Source organism: Thamnophis elegans, chromosome 15 (genome assembly GCF_009769535.1).
Source record: "Thamnophis elegans isolate rThaEle1 chromosome 15, rThaEle1.pri, whole genome shotgun sequence".
In the NCBI taxonomy this organism is placed as follows: Eukaryota; Metazoa; Chordata; class Lepidosauria; order Squamata; family Colubridae; genus Thamnophis; species Thamnophis elegans.
In genome coordinates, this window is record NC_045555.1 from 12,455,315 (window position 1) to 12,482,822 (window position 27,508).

Below are 27,508 nucleotides of genomic sequence, written 5' to 3' on the forward strand. Positions count from 1 at the left end.
TTGGGCTTATTATCCAGGGAGGTCTTATTTTCAGGGTATTACTTTCCCTATTATATTATAGTTGTTCATGGCTAATGCAATCAGTATGAATTTAAGATGCCACTGTTAGGCCTGCAGCCATGTTCCTTTTGGATTTTTGGCCTGCCACACTTCTATCTACTATGCTGTTTCTATAGTGGGTGGGAGGGGGATAGTAAGGAGTAGAATGTTATGTAAGCAAAATGAAATTCCTTTTAGATTGCCAAGGTCATCCTTTGTCTTGGCCACCTCTGCACCTGACCGGAACTGGATGGGTGGAACTGCCAGCATGGCAGTGGAAGATTGGACCATGTGTTGGACTTGTGGGTGTGGGGGCAAGATCATGAACTTTAACTTGGGGGGGGGGGGAACGGAAGAAGCTTCAGATTCGGGTTTTCCCCACAGATGTTAATAAATTGGAACTTTGAGCAGAACGTTGCCTTGGACTCTAATTTAATTTTGGATGCTATCTGGAATGCTGAGAGCCACAACGTTTGGTTGATTAAGATGGGTGACTGTATAGGTTTGTGTCTCTTTATTATTCATCAGATATTAAGAGAAATGTTACATAAATGTGTTTGCTTTCTCATTCAAAGAATATCACCAATTCTCTGGTCCAGTATTTGTGTTTCTAAAAACACAATGGATCAATATACAGTACAGGAGGGGGAATAGATTTTACTTTTTGTCTAAGGCAGTGTTGGCAAACCTTTTTGGCACTGGGTGCCAAAATGGGAGCGCGGGGGGGGGGGGAGTGAGGGGCAGTGCCAGAAACCGGAAGAGCAGCTCCCTGGCATCACCTGGTCTTCCGGTTTCTGGCGTGCGTGAATACCAGCTGGCTGGGGTACATACATGTGCCGGACACCCGAAGCTCAGCTTCCTGGTGTGCACCAGGGAACTGCTCTTTCGGTTTCCGGCGCTCACGCAAGCGCGAAGACCAGCTGATCAGCGTGCATGTGCGCACCGGAACCCAGAGGAGCAACGGGTGATGGCTGGCGTGTCCAGAGAGATGGCTCTGTGTGCCACTTCTGGCACATGTGCCATAGGTTTGGGATCACAGATCTAGGCCATACACCCAAAACATATTTGTGTAACAGTCATTGCACATCCTGCTCTATGCCTGGTGAAGGTTGTAGATTTTGACTTGGCAGTAAACCAAAGCAAAGGAGAAGGTAGCTGTAAGGTCAAGACATGATAGGAAAAAATCACAGCACTGCAATCGTTAGATTGCTGGACTATTGGTTTGAATCGGGGTGAAATTCAGCAGGCTTTGACGGGTTGTGGAAATTTGGAAACCGGTAGTGGAAATTTTGAGTAGTTCAGAAAACAGGCACACAGGCTGGCCCCAGAGTGGAGTGGGAATGGAAATTTTGCAGTATCCTTCCCCTGGAGTTGGGTGGGAATGGAGATTTTCAGTATCCTTCCCCTGCCATACCCACCTAGTCATGGCCACAGAACCAGTAGTAAAAAAAAAATTGAATTTCATTACTGGTTTGAATCCTACACATTTCCATCTGGGTTTCCATGTCTAATGAAGGACAAACCAGTCACATTGTGCCTACAGATGGTCTATTTTTCTGGGATATTTCTTTGATTTCCCAACCTAACTTAGGATTTTCCTCCAAATGCTACCTAGACCCATCCTTGGTTAACTTTTGAAGCCAGACAAAATCCACCAGATGCTGTCATTCGCTGAGTCATTTTGCTATTATTTCCAATGGTTGCGCTCATTACAAGAGGAGAAACCAAAATGGCTATTTCATTGGGTAGCATTAGGCCCCCTCCATTCGGAAATAGACCAAATACTAAGGGAAAAAGAGAACAAAATCAAGAAATTTCTCTACCACCATCACCCTGAAAAAAGTCTAGAACTGAATGAAATCCTTTGGGAGAAAATTAGATCTTCCAATGGGCTTTGAATAGCGGTCATTGGTGTTTAAGAAAAAGGGCAAGCAGAAAACCAAAGCAAATATCAGCCGATAAATTACTATTACATGCTTACGACAAGCTTACATTAGCAGTTACAGGCCACCACACTTTTGCATTACTAATTTGTACTAGTAATTTAATACATCTATGCTTTTGCTTTCAAAGCTGTCTTTACTGATTGGACCGGAACAGCTACAGCTAAATGCAATTTCTTTCCCTTACTGCTTCCAACTGCATTGTTGTCACACAGACTCATGTTCTCATCTGATCTGAGACTCAGACTGTGCCCTGACTTGTTCACCCTAAACAGTTCTAAGGTATCAGGCAAGTCCTTCTAGGTTCAGGCTTAGATCACAGTTATATTGCTTACTGTTATTTAGTGTTAAATAAACCATCTATCTCTATCTCTATCCTCCCTATCTCTATCTTTATGGTTCCACCACAAAACCGCAGTAGACTAAAGCGCGTGTGACTAAAGCGCGGTGACAAAACCGCACCGTCAAAACCGCACCGTCAAAACCGCGTGACAAAAGTGCGCCGACAACAGCGTGCCGACAGAAGCGCGCTGTAACATAACCCTAAAAATAACCCTAAACCTAACCCTAAACCTAACCCTAAACCTTACCTTAAGTTAAATCGCGCTTCTGTCGGCGCGCTGTTGTCGGCGCGCTTTTGACATCGCGGTTTTAGCGCTGCGGTGTTGTCGGCGCGTTTTTGACGTTCACGGTTATGTCATGCCACGATCTTTATACCCTGTTTCCCTAAAAATAAAACCTGACCTTATGCCTTGTTTTCCCCAAAATAAGCCCTCCCCTGATAATAAGCCCAATCAAGCTTTTGAGCTGATGCGCTAATAAGCTCTCACTGAAAATACTTAACTGCATGCACAGCTGGTCCCTGCCATTTCCTCTGGTTGGTTGCTGGGCAAACAACTCAAGGTGAGGCAAGGCTGGGGGGGGAAGGGAGGGTGGAACATGCCCCATGCACCCCACACGCCCTTACCTAATGGCCGCTCCCGCAACCCTAGCCATCGCGCTCCTTCTGTTAATGCTAATGGCCGCTGCAAAAAGAGCAGCAGGCACAGCGGCAAGCAACAGAGCAGCAGCCATGAGGTGACCACGCTTATCGCCTCCTGCACCTCAAAAATAATAAGATCTCCCCGAAAATAAGGCCAAGTATTTATTTCAGGGGTCAAAAGATATTAATACCCTGTCTTATTTTTGGGGAAACACTGTATTTTTGGGGGGCTCCAAAAATAAGCACTAGGACTTATTTTCGGGGAAACACGATTTCAGGGTCATCAGCGCACTGAAGAAGTGGCAAAGATGCGGGGACCAACAGCTGCAGCCCGCCATTACCCTAGCGCAGTCTGGAACTTCACAGCCCACACCGTGCAGGTGAGTTGATTTCCAAGAGGCAGATGGAGGCAGAAGAGTGGGGGGGGGGGTTTAGGGACAATCCGGATAGGCCGCACAAGACACAGGAAAGCCAAGTCAATGGGTCAGAGTGGGCAGCCATCCATGGGAGGCTTGCCTTCGTGCAATGAACTTTGTTCTCAACTCTTCTCTCCCTCTTAGCAGCCTGGATAAGGGGTTTTAGGAAGGTTTCATCTTGCCCCTGAAATGCTAGTCCTCTTTGGGCAAGGATTTTATTTTGTGCAATAAGGAGGTGCGTTTATTTACACAGCCTGAAATGGCAGAGCTTAGGCACAAATTTATCTTCTCCATAAAGAACAAGGGGAGAGATAGAATCTGAAAAATCATCTTTCATTTGTGTTAATCTCACACTGCCTTAAAGGTGACTGGTTTAAATTTAAATGTTAAGGCAGATCAGTAACTTGCAAATGAAATTCAGCTATGTGATGCCTCCAAGGAAGCGAAGAATGAAAATGAATTAATTTGAAGCAGGCACTTTCTCTCCAATACATAAATGATGATTTGAACATAGCACCATTACTACAAGTACAATAATAGGTTGTATTCCATAAAGGAAGTTATAATTCTTTATACAGAAGCTTATTCTTTATACAGGTGGTGTATGCACTTATATGAAGATGTTTCCATGTACTTGCTAGTATCTACCACCATGTATATATAATAAAGATATGTTTTCTCCATATATCCCTCTTCTTCTCAACACTTTATATCAAGTGTTATTTCTCAACTCTGGCAGCTTGAAGATCTGTCGAGTTCAACTCCCAGTATTCCCCAGCCGGCCACTCTCCAAAAATCAAACCAGGATCCATAACTTTCAATTAACATAGTCTTGCAGTTCCACTCATCTGCAAGAGAGTATTTAGAAAATGCTCTTCCGTTATTTTAGTGAAGCAAAAAGTCTATGGCATTCCAGAATGTACAAGCACTGTTTACAATTTGGGGGAAAATATTAGTCTGGCCCTAATAGTTCAAAATGGGGACACGATGGCTCAGTAGCTAAGAGGCTGAGCTTGTCAATCAGAAAGGTTGAGTTTGGCAGTTCAAATCCCTAGCGCCGCGTAACGGAGTGAGCTCCCATTACTTGTTCCAACTTCTGCCAACCTAGCAATTCAAAAGCATGTTAAAAAATGCAAGTAGAAAACTAGGCACCACCTTTGATGGGAAGGTAACAGCGTTCCGTGCGCCTTCGCCATTTAGTCTTGCCGTCTACATGACCACAGAGACATCTTCGGACAGCACTGGCTCTTCGGCTTTGAAACAGAGATGAGCACCACCCACTAGAGTCATGAACGACTAGCACATATGTGCGAGAGGAACCCTTTACCTTTTTAATAGTTCAAAACCATTGTGAAGAAAAGGGGACCAATTTGGAGATTTAATCAGAAAGCAGTTTGATAATTTGGATATCTGAATAGAGTTGCAAAAAAAAAGGAATGCAAAGCCTCAATTCAGTTTGAATGCCTCTGATTCGAAAACCATTTGGAGAAATTCAGACTATTCAGAAATTCAAGCAGTTGAAGGTTTTTGCACAGGAGCAAACACATTTTTTTCTGGACCAATCTGGAATGTCTAAATGGGATCATCTTGGTTTTCCAAAAAGATCCAAAAGTCAAAATCAGATTGACGACTCATCTGAAACTGAATGAAGTCAGCTTTCTGAGCCAATTTCCCAATCTCTCTCTCTTTCCATAGAAAGTCTTCTATTTTAAATAAATGCAAAATTAAATCAAACTTAGGCTTTCAGAAGAGCATAGCTGGTCTTGTATCTTAATCAACCCATATGCACCATCTCTGATGACACAAGTCTTGGCCAACCAACCAGAAAATTACCTTGTGACTCTAGAAAATGATACTATAATTAAGTGACAAACCGACCCAACTAGTTTTAATTACAGTCGTTAAAATACTGGGTGAAAAAATACTGTATCTTAAGATCCAAATGGGGACAGAAAGAGATTGTACCCTTTATTCAAGCTCCATAAATTACTAGAGGCTCTAGAGGGCACTGTTCAGTCATATCCTCATACAGTGCAGCCTTCTCTGGTCACATTGAAGGAACAGCCTTCCCCAACTTGGTCCCTTCCAGTTATAGTATATTGGTTCACAGTATAATGGATTCATTGTCCAGCATTCAGTGGACAATGACAGTTATAGACAGGTGTCTTTGATGAGCAAAAGGCTAGAAGAGCCTGATTTCTTTGAAGAAGGGATTATAGGCTAACATTCTACGTGGCAGAATGCTTTTACTGTATAATCTGCAACCACATCTATGTTCCGGAGGTCAGCTGTAGATACAAACAATGCTGTGCAACAGGTACTGTCGATAAATGATTAACGGTGTTACTTTATTCAACTGTAAGAAGTTAAGGAAGCTGGGTTTATTAATTGGTTCAGTTTATTATTAACTGAAATGCTTTGGGGCAGAGCAGGAAAACCCAAGTAGTCAACAGTTAAAAACTTCACAACTGGGAAATAATTTTAATCAGTTCCACCATGTCAAAACTGAAAATTTCCAAATGGGAAAAAAGATACAGCCAAGTTGCCTGTGTGTGTGTGTGTGTGTCTGTGTGTGTGTGTGTGTGTTTGCTATTGCCCAGATCTAGGAAAGCTGATCCACTTAAGACAGAGGTGTGCAAGCTTGGCATCTTTAAGACATGCTGGCTGGAGAATTCTGGGAGTTGATGTCCGCAGGTTAAAGGTGCCAAGTTTGGTCACCTCTGCCTTAAAAGAAGAACCTAAGCGGTGCCTGCCTTTTACAATACTGGAATAGAAATGTGCCTTCCACCTCCTCTTTTGCAAGAAACTACACCTACACACACAAATGCAGGAACACAAGCACTCTGAAGGATCAGTTTTATATGTGTCAACAGTTCTGTATGACAAAGCCAATCATTTCATATTATATAGTATCTAGGACAGGGATCTCCAACCTTGACAACTTTTAAGATTTGTGGGCTTCAACATCCTTCGCTGGCTGGGAAATTCCGGGAGTTGGGAGTCCACAAGTCTTAAAGGTACCAAGTTTGGACACCTCTGCTTTAAGAGAGCAACCTCAGCGGTGCCCCAAGGAAGGTTTTCAGAGGATACTGAAAATGTTCTCCCTTCTACAATACTGGAATAGAAATGCCTCATTTTTTTTTCAGGAAGCTACACAAAGACACACCCACTCTGACGGATCAGTTTTACGCACACACAATTATAGAGAGAAAGGATACTGAAAATTCCCTCCCTTTTACAATACTGAAATAAAGTGTGCCTTCCACCTCATCTTTTGCAAGAAACTACACCTACACACATAATTTCGAAATTATTGGCTTTATCATACAAAACTACTTCCATATACAAACCTGATCCCTCATACAAAACCAATCCTTCAGAGTGTTTGTGTTCCTGTATTTGTGTGTGAATCCCTAGCGCTGCGTAACCATTACTTGTCCCAGCTTCTGCAGGCCACTTCAGCTGACTGTTATCTGCAGTTCAGCAGTTCAAATCTCACCCGCTCAAGGTTGACTCAGCCTTCCATCCTTCCGAGGTGGGTGAAATGAGGACCCAGACTGTGGGGGCAGTTTGCTGACTCAATTTGCTAAAAATCTGTAAACCGCTTAGAGAGGGCTGAAAGCCTAATTAATTAATTAATTAATTAATTAATTAATTAATTAATTTAGCTGTTTGAAAGCACGTAAAAATGGAAGTAGAAAAATAGGAACCATCTTTGGTGGGAAGGTAACAAACCGTGTGTCTTCATCATTTCGTCATGTCATCCTCATGACCACAGGGACGTCTTGGAGCAGCGCTCTGCCCCCTAGAGTCAGGAACGACTAGCACATATGTGAGGGGAACCTTTTCACCTAGAACAGGGGCGTCCAACTTTGACAACTTTTAAGACTTGTGGCCTTCAACAACCTTGGCTGGCTGGGGAATTCTGGGAGTTGAAGTCCACACAAGTCTTAAAAGATGTTTGGAGACACCTCCGCCTTTAAGAGAAGAACCTCAGCGGAGCGGGGGGGGGAAGGTTTTCGGGGCGTCTCTGCGGCATTTCCCGGGGTCAGAGAAGGCGCACCTCTCGGCCTCAACCCGATTCAAAACCGTTCCACAATGGCGAGCTCCGACTAGGCCTCCGAAGCGCGGCCGGTGTTGCCGGCCGACTCCGCCCGGCTGCAAAGAGGGAAGCGAGCACGGGCCGAGGCGGCGTGGGAGGGGTTTTGGGAGGGCCGCCGCCGGCGTTGCTCGGCAAAAGCCTCGGACGCGAGCAGAACGGAGGAGTTAGATGGGGAGGAGGCTCCCCGAAGCGGCGACAGTAAGTGGCTTCTTCCGCGGTTCTCCGGCTCGCTCTTGCGCGGCCCCGCCGAGGCTTTTGTTCGCCTTCGCACTCGGCTTTCCTTCCTTCCTTTCCTTGCTTTTCTACCTTCCCTTGAAGGATCCGGGGCTTTTTAACGCGCGTCTTTCTTGCGTGTCTGCACCTCGCCCTCAATCGCTTGCCTTGGCCGGCTCTGTCCGGACGAACGCCTCCGAATCCCCGGGTTGTTTTCTAAAAAGCTCATCGGCTGGGAAGGCGCCTCTCTCCTCCGCGCCGCCTTCCTTTACAGCGGGTAGAAAAACCTGTTTTTTTTTCTAACGAATCTTTTGCCCGCGATCCTATGCGGGGGGGTGCGGGGGGAAATAAATAAAGAGCAATTTCCGGGCTGGGTATTCCAAGGTTTTAAGATTCTGTTCACTTTGTTTTAAACGTGCAAGGAAGTGTGCCCGGCGGGGTGCGCGTGCGCGCACTGGCACGCGAGACCAAAGCAGTCTAGCTAAGTCAGAATTCGGAATTCAGTCAGCTTTGGAGACAGGATGCTACAAAGTCAGAATTCACAATTGAGAAAACTTTGGAGACAGGATTCTGCAAAGTCAGAACTCAGAATTCCGTTAGCTTTGGAGCGGCTGGCATCTCTAAGGCAGTGTTTCTCAACCTTGGCAACTTGAAGATGTCCGGACTTCAACTCCCAGAATTCCCCAGCCAGCGAATGCTGGCTGGGGAATTTTGGGAATTGAAGTCCGGATATCTTCAAATTGCCAAGATTGAGAAACACTGCTCTAAGGGATCATTTCCATGGTCAACCCAGCAGTGGAGTTTGGCTTTGGGGTTGACCCAGCCCTTCCCCCATAGGGTGTCCTTAAGGATGTTGGCTATGCACGTAGTCCTTGACTTATAACAATCTGTTTAATGACCGTTTGAAGTTACAGCCGACATTGAAAACATGGCTGTTTCAGCATCCCTATGGTCATGCGATTTACATTCAGATGCTTGACAGCTGGTTCCTATATTTATGATGGTTGTGGTGTCCCTGGGATCATGTGAGCCCCATTTGCGACATTCTGACAAGCAAAGTCAATGGGGAAGCCAGATTCATTTAACAAATGTGTTTCTAACTTAACAACTGCAGTGATTCACTTAACAAATGGGGCAAGAAAAGTCATAACTTACTTAGCAATATATGTGTGGTCGTAAGTTAAGGACTACTTGTATCCTATTATCCCTATCCCCACCTCCAAATGGGAGGGGATCTGGAGAAAAGGGAGCCCAGATAATGTGGCTGTAAGAGATATTTTATTCAGAGAACTGGGCTGTTGTGATTCAGAGCAGTTTTTCACAACCTGGCCAATTTTAAAACGTGAAGTTGCCAAGGATGAAAAAAAAAACTAATTTGAACCCCAAAACATCTACTGGGCTGGATTCCCTTTTCCTTTTTATGCAGCAAATACCTGCCTTCTACAGGTAGTCCTCAGCTTACAACCATTCATTTAGTGGCCAGTTGAAGTTGCAGTGGCACTAGGAAAAGTGACAACTGCTCCTTGAACTTAAGACTGTTGCAGCGAAGTATGGGTGCTTGGCCAGTGGCATGTACAGTATGGATGTGGTGGCGCTGTGGACCTCCAGACCTCCAAAATTCATTGTATACTACGTAGTCATTTAAGAACTGTGATGGCACAGTGGTTAGAATGCAGGGTTGCAGACTAATTCTGCCAACTGTCAGTAGTTCGATTATGACCAGCCTTCCATCCTTCAGAAGTCAGTAAAATGTGGATCCAGATTATCGGCAGTATGCTGACTGTGAACCGCTTAGAGAGGGCTGTAAAGCACTGTGAAGTGGTATATAAATCCAAGTGCTATTGCTATTATGATGGTTGCAGCATCATTTGTAATCTTCTCAGGCAGCTTTTAATGTCAGGGTTCCAAATAGCATCCAAAATTAAATCAGAGTCCAAGGCAAAGCATTCCTCAAAGTTCCAATATATTAAGAGAGCCATGTTGACACATCTGGGAAAACCCGAATCTGAAAGCTTCCCGATTTTCCCCATCCAGTTGAAAGTTCAAGATCTTGTTCCCACACCCACAAGTCGATCATATGGTCCAATCTTCCACTGCCATGCTGGCAGTTCCACCCATCCAGTTCCAGTCAGGTGCAGAGGTGCAAATGACCTTGGCTTTCTAGAAAGAATTTTGTTATGGCTACATAGCATCTCCCCCCTTCCATTTTCCCACAATAGAAAATGCATAGTAGAATAATAGAAATGTGGCAGGCCAAAGATCCAAAATAAAAGATGGCTGCAGGCCTGACATCTAACACGCAAAATTCATGGGGAAGACAGATTTACTTAATGACCATACGAGTTTTTAACAATTGCAGTGATTTGCTTAACAACTGTGACAAAAAAGGTCATAAAATCAGCCACAACTGACAACATTCACCTTGCCTAGCAGCATAAAATGTGTCCCAAACTGTGGTCATAAGTCGAGGACTACCTATATTCCCTCCAGAGTGGTATTGATTATACATCAGACTCCTTTCTTGTCCTGCTTTCTTTTAAAACTGAGCAAGTAACAATTTAGAGGGTTTTTTCTCCAAGTAAATGAATAGCAAATTCAACACATGCCCTCAAATTCTCTCAATAAAGCCATATGACAAAGTAGAGTTGGAAGACAAGATTTTCTACTGGTACCAGTAAGTCCCAATGTGCCTGCAGATACTGCCTGAGCACTCATTAAACTCTCTGTTCCACCAGAATTTTTAGATATGTTTAGATTTGCTAAAATGTTTAGAAAAAGGCAGAGTGCCAGGCCAGAGTTCCCTGTTTCTGATTACAATTACGGGCACTGAATCAATTATAAGCATCTCTAAACAAAGAAATAAGAAAGGGATTTTTTTGGCCCATTTGCCCAGAAAAGGGTAAAATTGGGCAGGGTCTAAGGATCGTCCATACTGGCAGAAGATCTCCAGTTGATTCTCCCCCCCCAAAAAAATCAAGATCAATACAGAATGATCCACATCATTTTTTTTTACATGTGCTGTGTATGTGGTACATAAAAAGGGTGTCTGATCATCTAGGCCTGATCAACAGCTTGCCTTCTGCCTAATATACCAATTATAGCAGCCGTTTTGTGAACAGGCAGTCCAATTTCAACCATTTTGTCTAAGTTTTCAGTCAGGAAAATTGATTATGGCAAATTCTCTCTCTCTCTCTTTCTCTCTCTCTCTTTCTCTCTCCCTCCCTCCCTCTTCCCCTCCCCCCCTCTCTCGATGTACCTATATAAATAGATACAGATATAAACACACACACACACAGTGTAAAGAAACTAGGGAAAGCTGGTACTGGATTACAAATTAGTGCTAAATTTGGTCCAGTTCCAGAACCTCATGGAAATACATCAAGAATGTTTAATCTCTCGCTGATAGCTAGATGGGATTTTGTTTCTCCATAGACCCGAGGAGAGTTACCAGTTTTACACTGCAGAACTATGAATCACCAATAGGTGGCAAGAAAGAGTAAACGTTCTGTATCTTTGCTGCCATTTAGCAGTTCTCTGGAGTGCTGCAGACCATTTCTGGTAACTAATCAAGGAGCCTACATCCTTTCATGGAGAAGTTCTCAACGCCAGTCTCTTGTGTCTTCATATATGTGTCAGCCCTGGAATTGGGTAAACTCTTTACATCCTGAAGGGAGCAAAAGTAGTCACTGAGAACACTGAGCTGAAGAAGCCAATGTCTGACTTGGTACAAAAAAATTAGATCAGACCGAATAATATTTATTATCTAAAGTAGACCAGTATTTCCACTGCCATCTTTCATAAGATGAGAACTGAATTAAGATCGCAGGAGCTAGAAGAAACCCCCATTCTGCATATCTAGCTGAAAGAAAGCTCTAACTTAATTTATAGCTCTTTGTTGGTACAAAGAATCAAACCCAGGGTAGGTTACTACTGGTTTGGACCGGTTTGGCTGAGTAGGTAGTAACTCATCCAGACACCCCACCGAACCAGTTCTATGCTCGGCGGCGCCATCTTGATTTTATGTTCTGTACATGCGCAGAACAATCTTCATTGGGAAAATGTAATTTTCCCCCTTTTCTAATGTGTGCATGCACAGACCTTTTAAGATGCAAGTGCGCACAGAGCACACATCTGGCACGTGCGTGAGCACAAAATATTTTGCATGCTGAACCGGTAGTAATGCCGTCAGGAACCCACCCCTGAATCAAACCACACAATAATTCAGATGGTGAGAACTTGCACTGGGTAACAAAGATTTTGTGATTAATATATTACAATATTTATTTTCTTCATAAAAGTGTCTCTTGATTTGGAAGACGGTGAAGATGACTTCCTGCCCAGCACAAGCTCTTGGTACAAGTCAAAGAACCCCACGATCCAAGAAGAGCAAGCACTCCTGGAGGAACCGGGGGCAAACCAGTATGTCTTCAGCAAGCCCAAAGACCACTGGAATGCCACCTATATTATTTTCTTCCTCCTTGGGACCAACTCTCTCTTGCCCTTAAACTTTATCATGACGGCAAAGCACTACTGGATGTACAAGCTTCAGAACTGTTCAGAAGACATTTCTCCTGAAGATCAGGGATCCTCAGATATCCGTGTAAGTGTGACATTTTTGTGATTTATGTTAATTTTGCTTACATAGAATCAGGACACAGACAGCACCTTCAAAGGCTAACAAGTTTGATTAAATGGCATAAAGTTTTATTAAATTCGTTAATTTTGCTTATATAAAATCAGGACACAGACAGCACCTTCTAAGACTAACCAGTCTGATTAAAAAGCATAGAGCCGAGGTGGCGCAGTGGTTAGAGTGCAGCACTGCAGGCTACTTCAGCTGACTGTTAGCTGCAGTTCGGCTGTTCAAATCTCACCGGCTCAGGGTTGACTCAGCCTTCCATCCTTCCGAGGTGTGTAAAATGAGACCCGGATTGTTGGGGGCAATATGCTGACTCTGTAAACCGCTTAGAGAGGGCTGAAAGCCCTATGAAGCAGTATATAAGTCTAACTGCTATTGCTATTGCTATAAAGTGTTATTCAATTTGTTAGTCTGAAAAGGTGCTACTGGACTCCTCCTGATTTGTGGTTGCCATAGACCAGGGGTATTAAACTCAAGGCACACACCCCTGCCATAGACTAATCAATTTCTCCTGTCGTGTATAGAAGGAAATCATTGACTGACTTCAGTTGGGTTGGCAAAGATATATGTGATTTTTGTTACTAAATAATTGGGTGTTTTCATTGGGAGAAATGTAAAAGCAGGATGATAAAGCAGGGTAGGCCAGGTGATGGTCTTGATTTTTTTTGGAAAGACAACTTCCACAACTGTTTCCCAACAACCATACTTGTGGGACTGATTGGAGGTGATGTCCAATGCGGTTGGTAAATAGCAGATTTCCTATATCTATGCCATCCGTATTATTAGGGTTTATAGAAAATATACATTTGGTGGAGAAATTTGATAAAGGACAGGTTTTTCTTCCTTTTCTCTGTATTTTTCTTCCACCATGGAAGAAAATAGAATTTGGAATTAGGTGAATCTTTGTTTTACGCTGTGAAATTGACTTGCAGAAGATTCTAGATCTAGATCAGATTCTAGATTGGGCATCCAACCTTGGAAACTGTGGACTTTAATTCTAGGAGTTGAAGTCCACAAGTCTTAAAAGTTGTCAAGGTTGGACACCAGTGTTGTCTCTGTCTGTCTGTCTGTCTGTCTGTCTGTCTGTCTGTCTCTCTCTCTCTCTCTCTCTCACACACACACACACACACACACACACACACACACGCTCACCCACTCACTTTTGTGTGTGTGTAGCTTCTTGCAAAAGATAGTTGAGGCAAAAGGCACATTTCTATCCCAGTATTATAAAAGGTATTATTCAGTGTCAGTAATGCCTTCTCAGGACTGGGAATTTTTCAACTACTTGATTTAAACATCTCAATTAATTCCCCAAAATTGGCATCTGCAAGACATGTTTTTTTTAAGTTTTTATTTTTATTTTTCTACAAATATATTGTGTGAACAGTGTGGACCGCAGTGTCTTACATTTTAGTACAAATATAACAATATCCTTCATATTTGGTTCAGTTAATAATCTTATAGAATTTTAGCAATAATACACATGTTTTGTTAAATTATAAACTTTCATTCTTTGATTGCTTGCTATTTCAGTATATTATTTTTATGGTAATCATATTCTAAATATCACTCCTTTTACTACAAATAAAATATTAATAATCATATTTGTTGTGTTTAACAGACTTATATAGTTCTAATAGAGGTACACTGATTTATATTAAATTATAATCTTCCATTTATCCCCTTTATAATTTTTAATTGTGCCACTATATTTAAAAAAAGATATCTCCTTTCTAATCACATGTTAATACAAATAAAATAATATTCATCATATTTATATTTGACAAGTTATATAATTCTAAAGATAATAATACACATGTTTTTATTAAATTCTAACCTTTCACTGTTATTTTGTTAAATATTTCAGTGGGTTTTTAAAAAAAATGTTTAAGACATGTTTAAAAGCCTGTCCAACAGAAGAGGGGCAGAGAGCATAATCTTTCTAATATGATGCAAAGGTGGGATATAAAGCTCCATTTTTTTCTACATTAATCTAAAAGATCCTCCTGGCCATCCCAAGCTAGCACTTTGGTTTAAATTTGTGTTTGTCTAGTCTGATCAGCTGCATTAGTTTTATAGATAATCCTTGACTTACAATCATTTGTGTAGTGATCATTTGGACTTACAACAGTGCTAAAACAAAATGACTTATGACTGTTTTTCACACGTAACCATTGTAGCATCCCCACGGTCTCATGTTAAAAATTCGGATGCTTGGCAACTGACTCATATTTGTGATGGTTGCAGTGTCCTGGGATCATATGGTCCCCTTTTGCGACTTTCTGACAAGCAAAGTCAATGGGGAAGCTAGATTGACTTAATAACTGTGTTACTAATTAACAACTACAGTGATTCATTTAAAAACTGTGGCAAGAAAGGTTGTAAAATGGGGCAAAACTTGCTTAACAAATGTCTCACTTAGCAACAGAAATGTTGGGCTCAATCCAGTGGTGAAATTCAAATTTTTTTACCAACGGTTCAGTGGGCGTGGCTTGGTAGGTGTGTTGTGGCTTGGTGGGCATGGCTTGGTGGGCGTGGCACTGGAAGGATACTGTAAAATCTCCATTCCCTCCCCACTCCAGGGGAAGGATACTCCAAAATCCCCATTTCCTCCTGATGAGCTGGGACTCAGGAGGCAGAAAATAGATGGGGGCGCGGCCAGTCAGAGGTGGTATTTGCCGGTTCTCTGAACTACTCAAAATTTCTGCTACCGGTTCTCCAGAACCGGTCAGAACCTGCTGAATTTCACCCCTGGCTCCATCGTGGTTGTAAGTTGAGGGTTATCTGTATTGCCAACACTTAAGGATTACTTTTAATGAAAAGAGCATGAAGCAAACTTGAGGTCTACCTTTAACAGTGGAAGAACATCACTGCTCATCCCAACTCCTGAAAATTTTGCTGATGTTTAGAAGAGGCTGGTGTGTATGTGTACGTGCACACACACACACGTGTGAAGACAGAGAGAGGGTTGAAAGCTATTGCTTTAGAAATAAATACATCCTTTTACTGTTCAAAATATCTGCATAGGCATTTGAAATTCCTTTGCTGCCTTGCATAGGAGTCCTAATTCATAGAGGAGAAATCAATACATGAGAGGGTATGAATTGCCAGCCTTGAGATCAAAGACTTTCTGAGCCTGATAAATGTTTATCGCTTTTCCAGTTGCCCTGACTGTCATCTATTAAGCTCACAGACTTAAAGAGACTTCGTTGTAATATATGGACCGTGGCAGTTTTCTAGCTACATAATTGTAACTGCTATTTAAATCGGGGGCTCCAATCGAATAAAAGAGCAATTCAGATCACAGGTTTGGATCTGACATGCAAAGATGGAGACAAAATTCTCATGGATAGCTTTTGGGAATGCAGCCAAAACCCATCATAAGTCCGCCGGCAGCCTGCGTTGGGAACCAGGCTGCACAAGCAATAGGTGAGTGTGCAAAGCTTTATTCGCACATGTGCAGGATTAGATTGTGTGCGCAAAACCATCCCTCCCCCACCACCAACATTGCCACCACTGCTGTTCCATTGAACCAAAAAGGTTGGGGACCATTGGTCTAGAACAGGGGTGTCAAACTCGCGGCCTGCAGGCCGGATGCGTCACACGCTAGCTACACCCAAGCCTGGTTTAGCAAAGGGGGAAAAAGCCGCGATATCTCACGGGGCGCTGCCTTAAAGTTTAACACCCCTGGTCTAGAAGTTTCTTCCTATGTAACTTTTTGCTCCTGGAAAGACAAGCAAGTGGGTGAGATTTCTGCCTTCCTAAAAGTTAAACATTTTGCCAGCTTTCTGCTTTTACTGATGAAGCTGTCAGTCTAATCAACTGCCTCTCTTCCTCAGTTTTCCTAACAGTGACTTAATTTTCAGACTGAGAAACATCAGCCTCCTGCATACCGGTAGTCCTCAACTTACGACCACAATTCAGCCCATACTTTCTATTGCTAAGCAAAATCATTTGTTAAGTGAGTTTTGCACCATTTTACGACCTTCCTTGCCACCGTCGTTAAAGGGAATCGATGCAGATGTTAAGTTAGTAACCCGGTTGTAAAGTGAATCTGACTTCCCCATTGATTTTGCTGGTCAGAAAGTGGCCAAAAGTGATCTCATGACCCGAGAACACTGCAGCCGTCATAAATAGGAACCAGTTGCCAAGCGTCCGAAACAGGGGTGGGTTTCTCGCCCCGTTCCAACCGGTTCGGTTGGAACGGGGCCGGCGGCGTCCTCGTGCATGCGTACTAGCGTCTGCACAACGCTCCAGCTGCTCCTGGATGATCGCGCAGGCGCTGTATGCGTCCTGCGCATGCGTGGAAGCGAAGAACTAGTCAAAACCGGGTAAGGACCGCGGGCGGGCGCACCCTTCGGCGTTCCCGGAAGTTACTTACTTCCAGGTTCGGCGACCAACCGGTTCGCAGGGACCGCCGCGAACCAGTTGAAACCCACCCCTGATCCGAATGTTGATCAAGTGATCATGGGGAGGCTGCAATGGTTGGGGAAACGGTTGTAAGTCACTTTTTTCAGTGCTGTTGTAACTTTGGTCACTAAATGAATGGTTCTAAGTCAAGGACCACCCGTATTGGCAAACGAGCACCGTTTTTCTACTCTCTTGCCAGAGATGCCACTGCATTGCTTATTTTTAAGAACATGTCTTTCTATCCTGTATAGACTGCTCATAGCAATACTAAAAATACTATATAGCCGTGATGGAGAACTTATAGTATGCTTGCCACAGATGGCACACGGAGCCCTCTCTCCACCCATGTGCATGCGCCTCCCGCTAGCCAGCTGATTTTCGGCTCTCTGCTGCATATGCGGGAGACGGACATGCGGGGTGGGAGGCAGCCCGTTTTTGGTCCCAGGAGGCTTCAGGTAGGCCTGCTGGGCCCAAAACAGGGAGGGGTGTGTGTGTGTTTCACGCACTAATGTGCGGGGGGCAGGGGGAGCGCAGGAATGTGTCGCACATGCATGGGCAGGGAGGCGGGGGTCACGGGGGGTGTTGGTTGTATTGCATTATGAATGTGAGCATGCAGTTGCACACTTTGGGCACACAAGGACAAAAAGGTTAGCCATCACTGCTATATAGCAAGAATGCATGCCCACCCAGTCTCATGAGCACCCTGCCGCTCATTAGGCGGATTATATTAGTGGTCCACGAGATTTAAAATTATGAATGTAGTGGTCCCTGAGGTGGCTCAGTGGCTAAGACACTGAGCTTGTTGATCAGAAAGGTTGGCAGTTCGGCGGTTCAAAGCTCTAGTGCCACGTAACGGAGTGAGCTCCTGTTACTTGTCCCAGCTTATGCCAAGCTAGTAGTTCAAAAGCACGTAAAAATGCAAGTAGAAAATAGGAACCACCTTTGGTGGGAAGGTAACAGCGTTCCGTGCACCTTCAGCGTTTAGTCATGCCAGCCACATGATCACGGAGATGTCTTCGGACAGAGATGGCTCTTCGGTTTTGAAATGGAGATGAGCACCGCCCCCTAGAGTCTGGAACGATTAGCACATATGTGCGAGGGGAACCTTTACTTTTTACCTTTTATTCTGATGGGGGTGAGCAGGGAGGACAAGGAAGATAGCATTATAAATCAATACTGATTTAAATCATGATTTAAATTGACTTGATGCATTATTCAGAGTATAAGACGCACTGGAGTATAAAATGCACCAAGATTTTGAAGAGGCAAATTAAAAGTTTTTGCACTCTGCAGATCTCCCAAAAATGGCCTGTTTTTTTGCGAAAACGGGCCCGTTTTTGTTTTTGTTTTAAAAAGGGCATGCATAGCCTTTAGGAGGTTTATAGAGTGCTCCTGGGGGCTGGGGGGGGGGCAAAAACGAGCAAAAAAAACGGCCTGTTTTTTGCTCATTTTTGCCCTCCCCAGCCCCTAGGAACACTTTGCAGGTCTCCCAAAGCCTCTGCACGTCCATTTTTGTTAAAGGGGTGAGGTTTCGGGAGGCCAAAAATGCTGTGTTCAGTGTATAAGATGCAGCCATATTTTCATCCTCTTTTTTGAGGGAAAATGGAGTGTCTTATACTCCGGAAAATACAATAAATCAAATCCACTCTGCCTGGTGGTGTTTTATGTTCTAAACAAAGACAAGATTATTCTGGCACTGCTATTTGCTGAGATTTCTTAACTGTGTAATGTAAGTAGTCCAGACAATATGAATCTAAAGCATAGGTCTTCCTTGGACAAACCTGAGTTGTTTAGGCTTGGCATAGCAGCCTAAGCAGAATAAAGATACTCTTGGGGTTTAGTAATATCTGGGCCTACAAGCTTAAAAAAATGAACCTGTTTTCTCAAGAGGAGTGCTACTATTCAACCCAGCTTGAACTCCAATTCCCAGGTCAGTTCTATTGCCCTAGCAATGCTACGAGATGTAGCTAACAGATCTCTGTTAAATGTTTAAAGACCCGTGAAGAAGAGAGACAGTACGGTTTTGTCTGCTTATTATTGACAGAAATCTCCAGGGGATTTATGTAAATGTTTAATGGCGTGGGGAAATAGTACAGAACCCTATGAAATACGATAGGCCATTAGCCAGAAGGTCAATAAAAGAGACTCGGTGCTGGCTGATTCTTTGTCATTATTATGGTTCGTCTCACAGTCCTACAGATGTTCAGACCGGATTTGGCAATTTTGTCTGCCTATTGAGTCCTTCCCAAGAACCTGGGATAGGCAGATGTGGTTGTTTCATGTGTTAAAGGTATCATGGCAGAATGTAAGCTGTTCTGAGTAAAGCTGCCTTTTTCAATTGGCTGAGGATGAATTTGTCAATCCCAATGGTGTTCAGATGGGGTTCCAACTCTTTTGGGATTGCACCCAAGCCACCTAATTCTACTGGTACTACCCTTGTTTGCCCTTTGCCACAGTCGTTCCATTTCGATTTGCAGGTCTTTGCATTTTGTTATCTTCTCCAGTTCCTTCTCTCCTATTCTGCTGTCTCCTGCAGAAGACAGACATCCATTATCCAGAATTTTTTGTCTTTCTTATGGACAGTTGTTAAATCTAGGATGTTATTTGGCAGGTGCCTGTTTGTTGGAATTCTAAAATTCCACTTTAGCTTCTTCACTGACTATTACTTTCTCTAAGAACACTTATAAACAAGTACAAGCAAGAAATATGAAAAAAGAGCAATATAATACAATACAAATAAATAAACCAGGGATTTAAAATGTCATGGAACATAACTTTCCAAAATAACCTTTCTTTATGAATAATTAGATATTAAATAATAATTGTCAGCACAATGTCAATGCATATTATTAAAAATCTATGCCTTCCAGGTTTCTCCCCTCTTATATCATTATTAAAAATGTCTATGAAGAAGAAGACACTAAGAAATTTGTTCAGTATGGAGGTAAGAATTCAGATCACAAGACTTAATTACTAGTGAGGCAAAGATAAAATCCTTTGGCACACCAAAACTTCACAATGGTCCGGTTTACCGGATTAGGTTCAGTATCTTTAGACACTGTACATAGCATAGGTTAAAAAAATAACTGCAAAAGCAAAGAGAAATACTGAGAGAGCTGATTAAACTAAATGTGAACATACATAGCTCAGCACTGCCTTCTGAGGTGGTTTCTACAGGAAGGACTGAAGCTCCCATTCAGCCGCACCTCCAAGTACAGTGCTGTATGTCCTAGTGCAGTGATGGCTAACCTTTTTGTCATCGTGTGCTGAAAGTGTGCATGTGTGCACCCATAATGCAATGCGTGCCCCCCACACCCTCTCTGCATGCATGCATGACCCCGTGTGCACCCCACGCATGCACATGCAACCCCAGCGCTCCCCTGCCCCGCGAATGCGTGCATAACCCCCACGCTCCTCACGCCCCACGCATGCGCACATAACCCCCTGCGCATGCACACCCAACCCATGCATGCACACATGACCCCACGCACCCTGACCCCCACGCATGCGCGCATGACTCCTGCACGTGTGCCCTGCCCCCATGCACGTGTGGCAGAAACCCGATAACCAGTTGGTCGACAGGAGGCACCCAGTGGTGGCGCTGAGTTGGGCAACAGATTGTGTGTCCACAAAGAGGGCTCTGCATGCCACCTGTGGCACGTGGGCCATAGGTTCACCATCAGGGTCCTAGTGTCTTTCCCAGGGGCCTTGGTGGTAGACATTTTCAAAAGACACTTACTATATTCAGTTGCCCTATCTTTGTGTGTAGCTAGACGACACAAAGCATTTGAGAGGAGGTTATTCACAATGCATGCTAGCAGAACAAGCTTTCCTTGAAATGTTAAAGCTACCATGTTAGTTTCATGGCATGGCTCCTACGATGACTCTCCAATTGGTTGTGTGTGTTTGCACACACGCAAAAAACGACGGTATTGAGTCTGCTGGTGAAATAATAGTGTGTGGACACAGCTCAGTCACAGCTAGGGGAAGATTTGGAGTCAAGTGTGAGTCTTCCATAGGATACAGCTGCTTTATTGCTTTCAGGAAGGGTACTTCACTCCTGAAAACATGCTTTGTGTCCCAAGCCCCACTTCTGAATGCTTTGCGTAAATCTAACATGAAGTAGCGGCTCCTTCTTTCTTTTCAGAAACTCATGCTTCCTGTATTTGCTGCTGAGTTTGTAAAGTTGCTGCTGCTGCAGCTGTCTAGGGAAACCAATTTTTGCAAGGGCTATCAAATTCCATCAGAGGCTTACTGGCCTATCTGACACATTGCAAGAGAGTCTAGGGAGGATTATAGCGAAGTTCGGACAGCATAGCCCCAAGCAGTGAGGATTGGCTGTTGGAGTGCGACACTGAGAAAAGCATAAACAAATAAATTAATCTGGATCTTGAGAAGAGGCCCTCAGAGGATATTTAGGACCTTAAATTCCAAAAATGTAAGAAGCCTATATCTGTTTGCTTTCTGATTGAAATGTCTCTTGGAAATATTAGCTAGTTGCTCACGTTTGCAGGCTTAGACATTAAAGCATTAAAATGAATATGAAAAGAAAGCAAAGCTCATCAATACTAGCCCCTGGAGATGGATGGATGGGTCTCAAAATATACAGTGAACATAAAGATAGTGCCTGACGTTGGACTAGATGACCTACAAGGTCCCTTCCGACTCTGTTAATCTAATCTGTCCTGCTTGCTTTTTCCCTTCAACTCACCTGGCCCATGGAGAGGAAAAGTCCTATTTCTTTCAACACCCCTCCTAGCCAGAACATACAGTTTCGTGGAAAAAGATTTTTCTGTCAGGCTTTGGTGTAATCTGAATCTGTATGTGTTGCTGCTTGGAAGCTGAGCACTAAATACCTGTGTATTTCACAGGATTTTCACAGATTGATTATTCCTAGAGAAGAGAAGGGAGGGACTTAAGGAAATCAGGCCATCATCTTCTAATAAGCCAATATTGTGCGCCTTGCTGTTGCAGGCATCTTTGCCAAAGTAGGTACATAAAAACAAGAGTCCAGATGTGGTCTAGAACTCTACAGGTGCCAATTATGGCCTCTCTTTTCCAAAGAGCAGCCTTATTTGGAACGACTCAAGCTGCCTATAGTATTTTACGGCTTTTTCCAATGCCCTGGCAGGTGTGAAGAGGCAGCCTATTGCAGCCATGAGCCCCTGCTCTTGGCATGCCGAATTAGGAAGATGTCACTTCTCAATTCATGGTCTAGACAGCCTGCTATGAAAAGCCACCTGAGAATGTATGGTAAGGCAAGTGTGGGGTGTAACTCCCCCCCCCTAATTTTTCCTCCTCCCCCCTTTGGTTTTTTAAACTCTTAGTAAGGAAGTAAATAACTTCTCATGGTAAACATTAACACATCTATCATAGCAGGCGACTATAACATGTTGTGATCTATTTTTTTTCTTTCATTCTCTGGCTTGTCTACCCCAGCTTGACTGTATGGTTGAATGCTACTATTGTATTCATTTTTCAAACTCTGACATGGTTAAATTAACTAACTTGATTTGTGGCTGTACTGAAAAGCCATGTTTTCCTACTTAGACGAATAATGCTGTGTTGAAGGGAAAAAAAATACCCATACATTTCAAGTAAATTGTGGGAAAATGAGTAATATACATTTTTGGGTAATGTGTGGTTTCTGTGCCGCAATGGAAATGATTTGTAGTTACCTCCTTCTGGGATATTTTTTCCCAATTTACGAGGCTATAAATCCTAAAAACCAGGAATTACTAAAATGGCTGTTCAATGAAGTACGACCATAGAGTTGATGGCTACACCAACGAGCAAGCAGAGCTGGAGTGGCTATAGAGAACTTCCCTTAAGATGGCCTCCAGCATGAGTCCAAAAGCTTGGAAATCAAAGCCTCTGTTCCCAGTAACAGACCCAGATTGGATCCTGCAACGTTATCCTGGGACACTTATATTCACCTTTATTCATAAGGAGAGCTAAGCTTAGTTAGAATCTTAGGAGTCTAGGTTTTCCTGAGAAATTTGAGCCACGGTGGCGCAGTGGTTTGTGTGCAGTATTGCAGGCTACTTCTGCTGACTGCCGGCTGCCTGCAATTTGGCAGTTCAAATCTCACCAGGCTCAAGGTTGACTCAGCTTCCATCCTTCCAAGATGAGTAAAATGAGGACCAAGTTGTTGGGGGCAATTTGCTGACTCTATAAACTGCTTAGAGAGGGATATAAAACACTGTGAAGCGGTATATAAGTCTAAATGTTATTATTGTTGTTGTTATAGAAGACAACAGCAGCAGTATAATTGCCAAAAAAAATTTAACATCAAACTGGACTTAGTCTATAGGCCCTATCAAAATACAAGGTTCAAACATGTATTACCAATAAAATCCTGTAAAAACAATTTAAAATAAGAACAGGGTAAAATACAATAATTATGGGATAAAATACAATAATTTAATATATCAAATACGTAAAATAGAATAAAATAATATAAAATTATATTTCTGCATCACCCCTACAATCTACCCCCATCAGGCCCACATATGCCGATCTCAGTCGGACCATTTTAGTCCATGGTTGAGATATATAAAATACTGGAAGTGCTTGGCAAAAGCTCTGAGTAGATAGCATGGGTGTCGTGCATGTGAGTTCGGAGTTAATAAACTAGAGAGATGGGTGATTATGGTTTAAGTAGAGGCATCCACCCGTAAGCAGAGCTCTGCGGATGGACTCCCTAGCTCCCTGTTCCCGGTGTTGATGAGATGCATGGAGATAAGTCGTTTCCCGCCGCGGTAGAACATATGCATGAACGACAAAGTGGCTACTTCCAGCGGCGACTTCGTTTTGTCAACTTGGTGAGAGACATTCCTGCTAGCACGAGCAGGAAACGATTATAGCTCTTCTCTAGAATTGCCATCACTGTTATTTTGGTGGTTCTCCTGACGCGTGCTTCTTTTGCATTGGTGGGTATCATGGGGGCCGTTTTGCTTCTGAGCACGAGTATAATAGACTTGTGGAAAGGCATGCGGCTCTGGCTCCTCATTTAACATAGGAGTGTTGTTCAGCTTGCAACAAAACGTCAGTAAGAAATGATATGTGCCAACTTGGTGCAGTGCTGTTTATTTAGGATAACGGCTCAGACACTGACTTATAACCACCATTGGAAATGAATCACGGCGAAGCAGCCCAGAGGTGCAGTAGAAGAACAGCGGTGCACCAACTCACAGGCATTGCGATTATTATATTGGTAGTAGTGCAGCCTTGCCTTTAGTCAATTGTCTAGTAGCCACTGGTAAATAACAGTCTCCTATAGGAAAGTGAGATGGAGCTCTTTGGTCCATCTTCTGATGAGCCTCGTAGTGGTTGTGTTAACGGGAAGAAGGTCATTCCGTTCTTTCAAACAAGACTAGAAATTCAAAGGAACATATCACACCGCTCTAGCAAGTCTCCATTTCGGGTGTTAAAGATTAGAAGCCTTTGTTTTCCATGTTAGAGAGCCAAGGTGGCGCAGTGGTTAGAGTGCAATACTGCAGCCACTTCAGCTGACTGCTAAGCTGCAGTTTGGCGGTTCAAATCTCACCGGCTCAAGGTTGACTCAGCTTTCCATCCTTCCGAGGTGGGTAAAATGAGGACCCGGATTGTTGTTGGGGGCAATATGCTGACTCTGTAAACCGCTTAGAGAGGGCTGAAAGCCCTATGAAGCGGTATATAAGTCTAACTGCTATTGCTATTAATTGGTACTGTTTTTCTGCAACCGACGTGGAAATGAGGCTGCTAGCCTTATGGAAATTTAATAACATCTTCCTAGTTAATAATATTTGTTGCCTTGTTGATATGGCTGATTGAAGGTCATTTCACAGAACCAAGAAACGCTGCTTTGAGGTCACTCTGTCAATTTTGGCGTGTTGTGCAGACAAATATGATAAAGACAGATATGTGGAAATCAGAGGTGGGTTCCTACTGGTTCGGCCCAGTTCGGCTGAATAGGTAGTAGCTTGGCAGCCAGGCTTGCTGGAACTGGCAGCGACCCAGGCCTGCCAAGCCCCCGAACTGGTTCTCTAGGCCGCCGCCATCTTGCTTTTGGCTTCTGTGCATACACAGAAGCATTTTTTAGTACTATGCATGCATGCAGAGCATGTATCAAGCGCACATGTGAAGTGCGCGCATGCAGCACATCCCTCATTGAACCAGCAATAGCAGCAGCCGGAACCCACCCCTGGTGGAAATATACATAAGTGCCCATATGATCTAGTGCAGGGGCTAGCAACCCACGGTTCTGAAGCCGCATGTGGCTCTTTCATCCCTCTGCTGCGGCTCCCTGTTGCCGGTTGGCTCCATAATTGATAGGGCTTTCAGTTATGACAGTTAGAGGAAAAAGGATGCTGCATTAGGAGGAGACTCTATAGTGGGGGAACCGGACTTCCAGTCAGCAGAGGAAAAAGGATTCTGCACTAGGAGGAGACTCTATGGTGGGGGAACCGGACTTCCAGTCAGCAGAGGAAAAAGGATGCTGCACTAGGAGGAGACTCTATGGTGGGGGAACCGGACTTCCATCAGCTCCAGAATTGAATGGCGGGCTTCCGTTTAGGACCTTTGTGGTTCTTTGAGTGTTTAAGGTTGCCAACCCCTGATGTAGTGGTTGAGGCAGCAGGCTAAAACCAGGAGATTGTGAGTTGTAGTTCCGCCTTAGGCATGAAAGCAACCTGCTGGGTGACTTTGGGCCAGTCCAACTCATCGCACACGGTTGGTTGTTGTTGTTGTGTGGAAAGTAAATGCTGGAAGGAATATTATGCATGTTCGCCACCTTACGTTATTTATAAAAATAATAAATGGGATAAAAAATAAAAGAGTGAAGGTACTTATTTATCATATATGTAGCAACTCTTTCAGCATCTTATTAACTTGCACTCCATTAGGTAATATTTATTTGCCTTCTTTTTGGAGTATAAGACGCACCTTTCTCCCCCCCCAAAAAAAGAGGATGAAAATCTGGGTGAGTCTTGTACACTGAATGCAGCATTTTTGGCTCCCGAAACCCTGCCCCCGCGCATCCTGTTTTTCACAAAAATTGACATGCAGAGGGTTTGGGAGACCTGCAAAGTCCCCCTTGGAGGCTGGGAAGGGCAAAAACAAGCAAAAATGGGCCATTGTTTGTTCATTTTTGCCCCCCCCCCCCCCCCGCCCCCAGGAGCACTCTACAAACCCCCAAAGCCTATGCATGGCCTGTTTTTTGCAAAAAACAGGGCATGCAGAGGGTTTGGGAGGCCTGCAGAGTGCAAAAACCTTTTTAAAAATTTACCTCTTCAAAATCTTAGTGCGTCTTATACTCTTGTGCGTCTTATAATCCGAAAAATCGGGTTATTTATTTATTTATTTATTTATTCCTACCTCCATCTTACATCAAACTCCGGGAGACTCCCAATCAAAAATTAAAATCATATAAAAGTCTTAAAACCATAAACACTAAAAACAAAAATTTGGCAGCAAGTCAATCTTCCGACATGCCGTCAACTCATCCTATCCCAGCACTTAAGGCAATATTCTTCACTGTTTTTCGGGAGGCTAGGAAGAAATATTGGACCACTAACGGACTGGCATTTGATAGCTTTAGGAAAAAGCATGATAAAGGACGGATAGGCACAGTAAAACCGAATTGGCCCTTTAAAAAAAAAGGATTTGTCCTCCCTTTCCGAAATACTAAAGCCAACAATGCACCTTTTGCAGCCAACATCCTTTAAAATTCCAGGCACCTCTTCTCTGCCTGAAATTTATTTCCTCCTGATGCTGAATTGCAAGGAGAAACAGCAAGTACAAAGTAGTTCCCCCCCCCCCCCCTCCATACCTGTTCTCCTTCAGCACTTCTGGAACCTTGCAGCTTTTTTTTTTATAGTACCTGTTAAGCGTGCTGTAGTGATTGGAAGGCCTAGGGAGGTTTTACTCCTGCTAAAGATCTCCGGTGTAAGGAGGAAGCCAAGTAGTGCAATCAGACTGCTGTTGCTGCTGCTGGTGTGATAGAAAATATCATCCAGCACTGTTTGATTTTCGTACAAACACCCTATTGCTGCGAGCTGACCCCCAGCTCAGTTCCACCCCACATGCGCGCACACCTGCCGCTCATTTTCGGGTCTCTGCCACATATGCGTGGGAGGCAGGACACATGCGGGAGACGTATGGACATGGGGGTGGATGGGTTGGGTTCCGCACAAGAGGGTGGGGGGGATTGTGTGTGTATCTGTGGGGGCGGGAAGAATGTGGGGGAGCGACACCCCCCTGCGGCCCATTTTTTGATCCCGGAAGTTGCCAGGAGGACTACTAAGCCCAAAATGGGATGCAGGGGAGGGGCCCGCATGCATGGGAGCGGGGGCTGTACACGCATGAGCAGGGGGTGGGGAAAGCATAAGGGCGCATGTGCATGTGCGGGGAGGGTGGGGAAGAGCATGGATCACACGTGCATGCATGGGGGGGCGGAGAATTGTCATGCATGCATTGCATTATGGGTGAAGATGCCACTCACTCCATGTGTTCAGCTGGCCAGAACCATGAATGCTGGTGGCTCTGTTCGTCATTAAACCATTTTCCAAGCAGCCTCCATGTTTCCAGTATCTTTCTCCCGGCTTGGAACTGAACCAGATGGATATTTCTTCCAACACGTCCATTGTAGTATCTGATCAAAATTCACATGCTTGGCAAATGACCCATATTCATGACAGTTGCAGTGTCCCAGGGTTATGTGATTAACTTTTGTGACCTTCTGACAAGCAAAGTTGATGGGCAAGCCAGATTCAGTTCACAACC

At 43.8% G+C, this 27,508-nt stretch overlaps 1 protein-coding gene across 1 annotated transcript in view; it reads left to right on the forward strand.

The window, feature by feature from the left end:
* The first annotated feature begins 7,600 nt into the window (after positions 1 to 7,600).
* Positions 7,601 to 27,508, forward strand: part of SLC29A3 (solute carrier family 29 member 3) — a 53,538-nt gene continuing 33,630 nt past the window's right edge. The window contains exons 1-2 of the mRNA XM_032232299.1: positions 7,601 to 7,680; positions 11,994 to 12,295. Coding sequence (XP_032088190.1) covers position 7,680; positions 11,994 to 12,295 — 303 coding nt within the window. The 5' untranslated portion in view covers positions 7,601 to 7,679. The remainder of the gene's footprint in view (positions 7,681 to 11,993; positions 12,296 to 27,508) is intronic.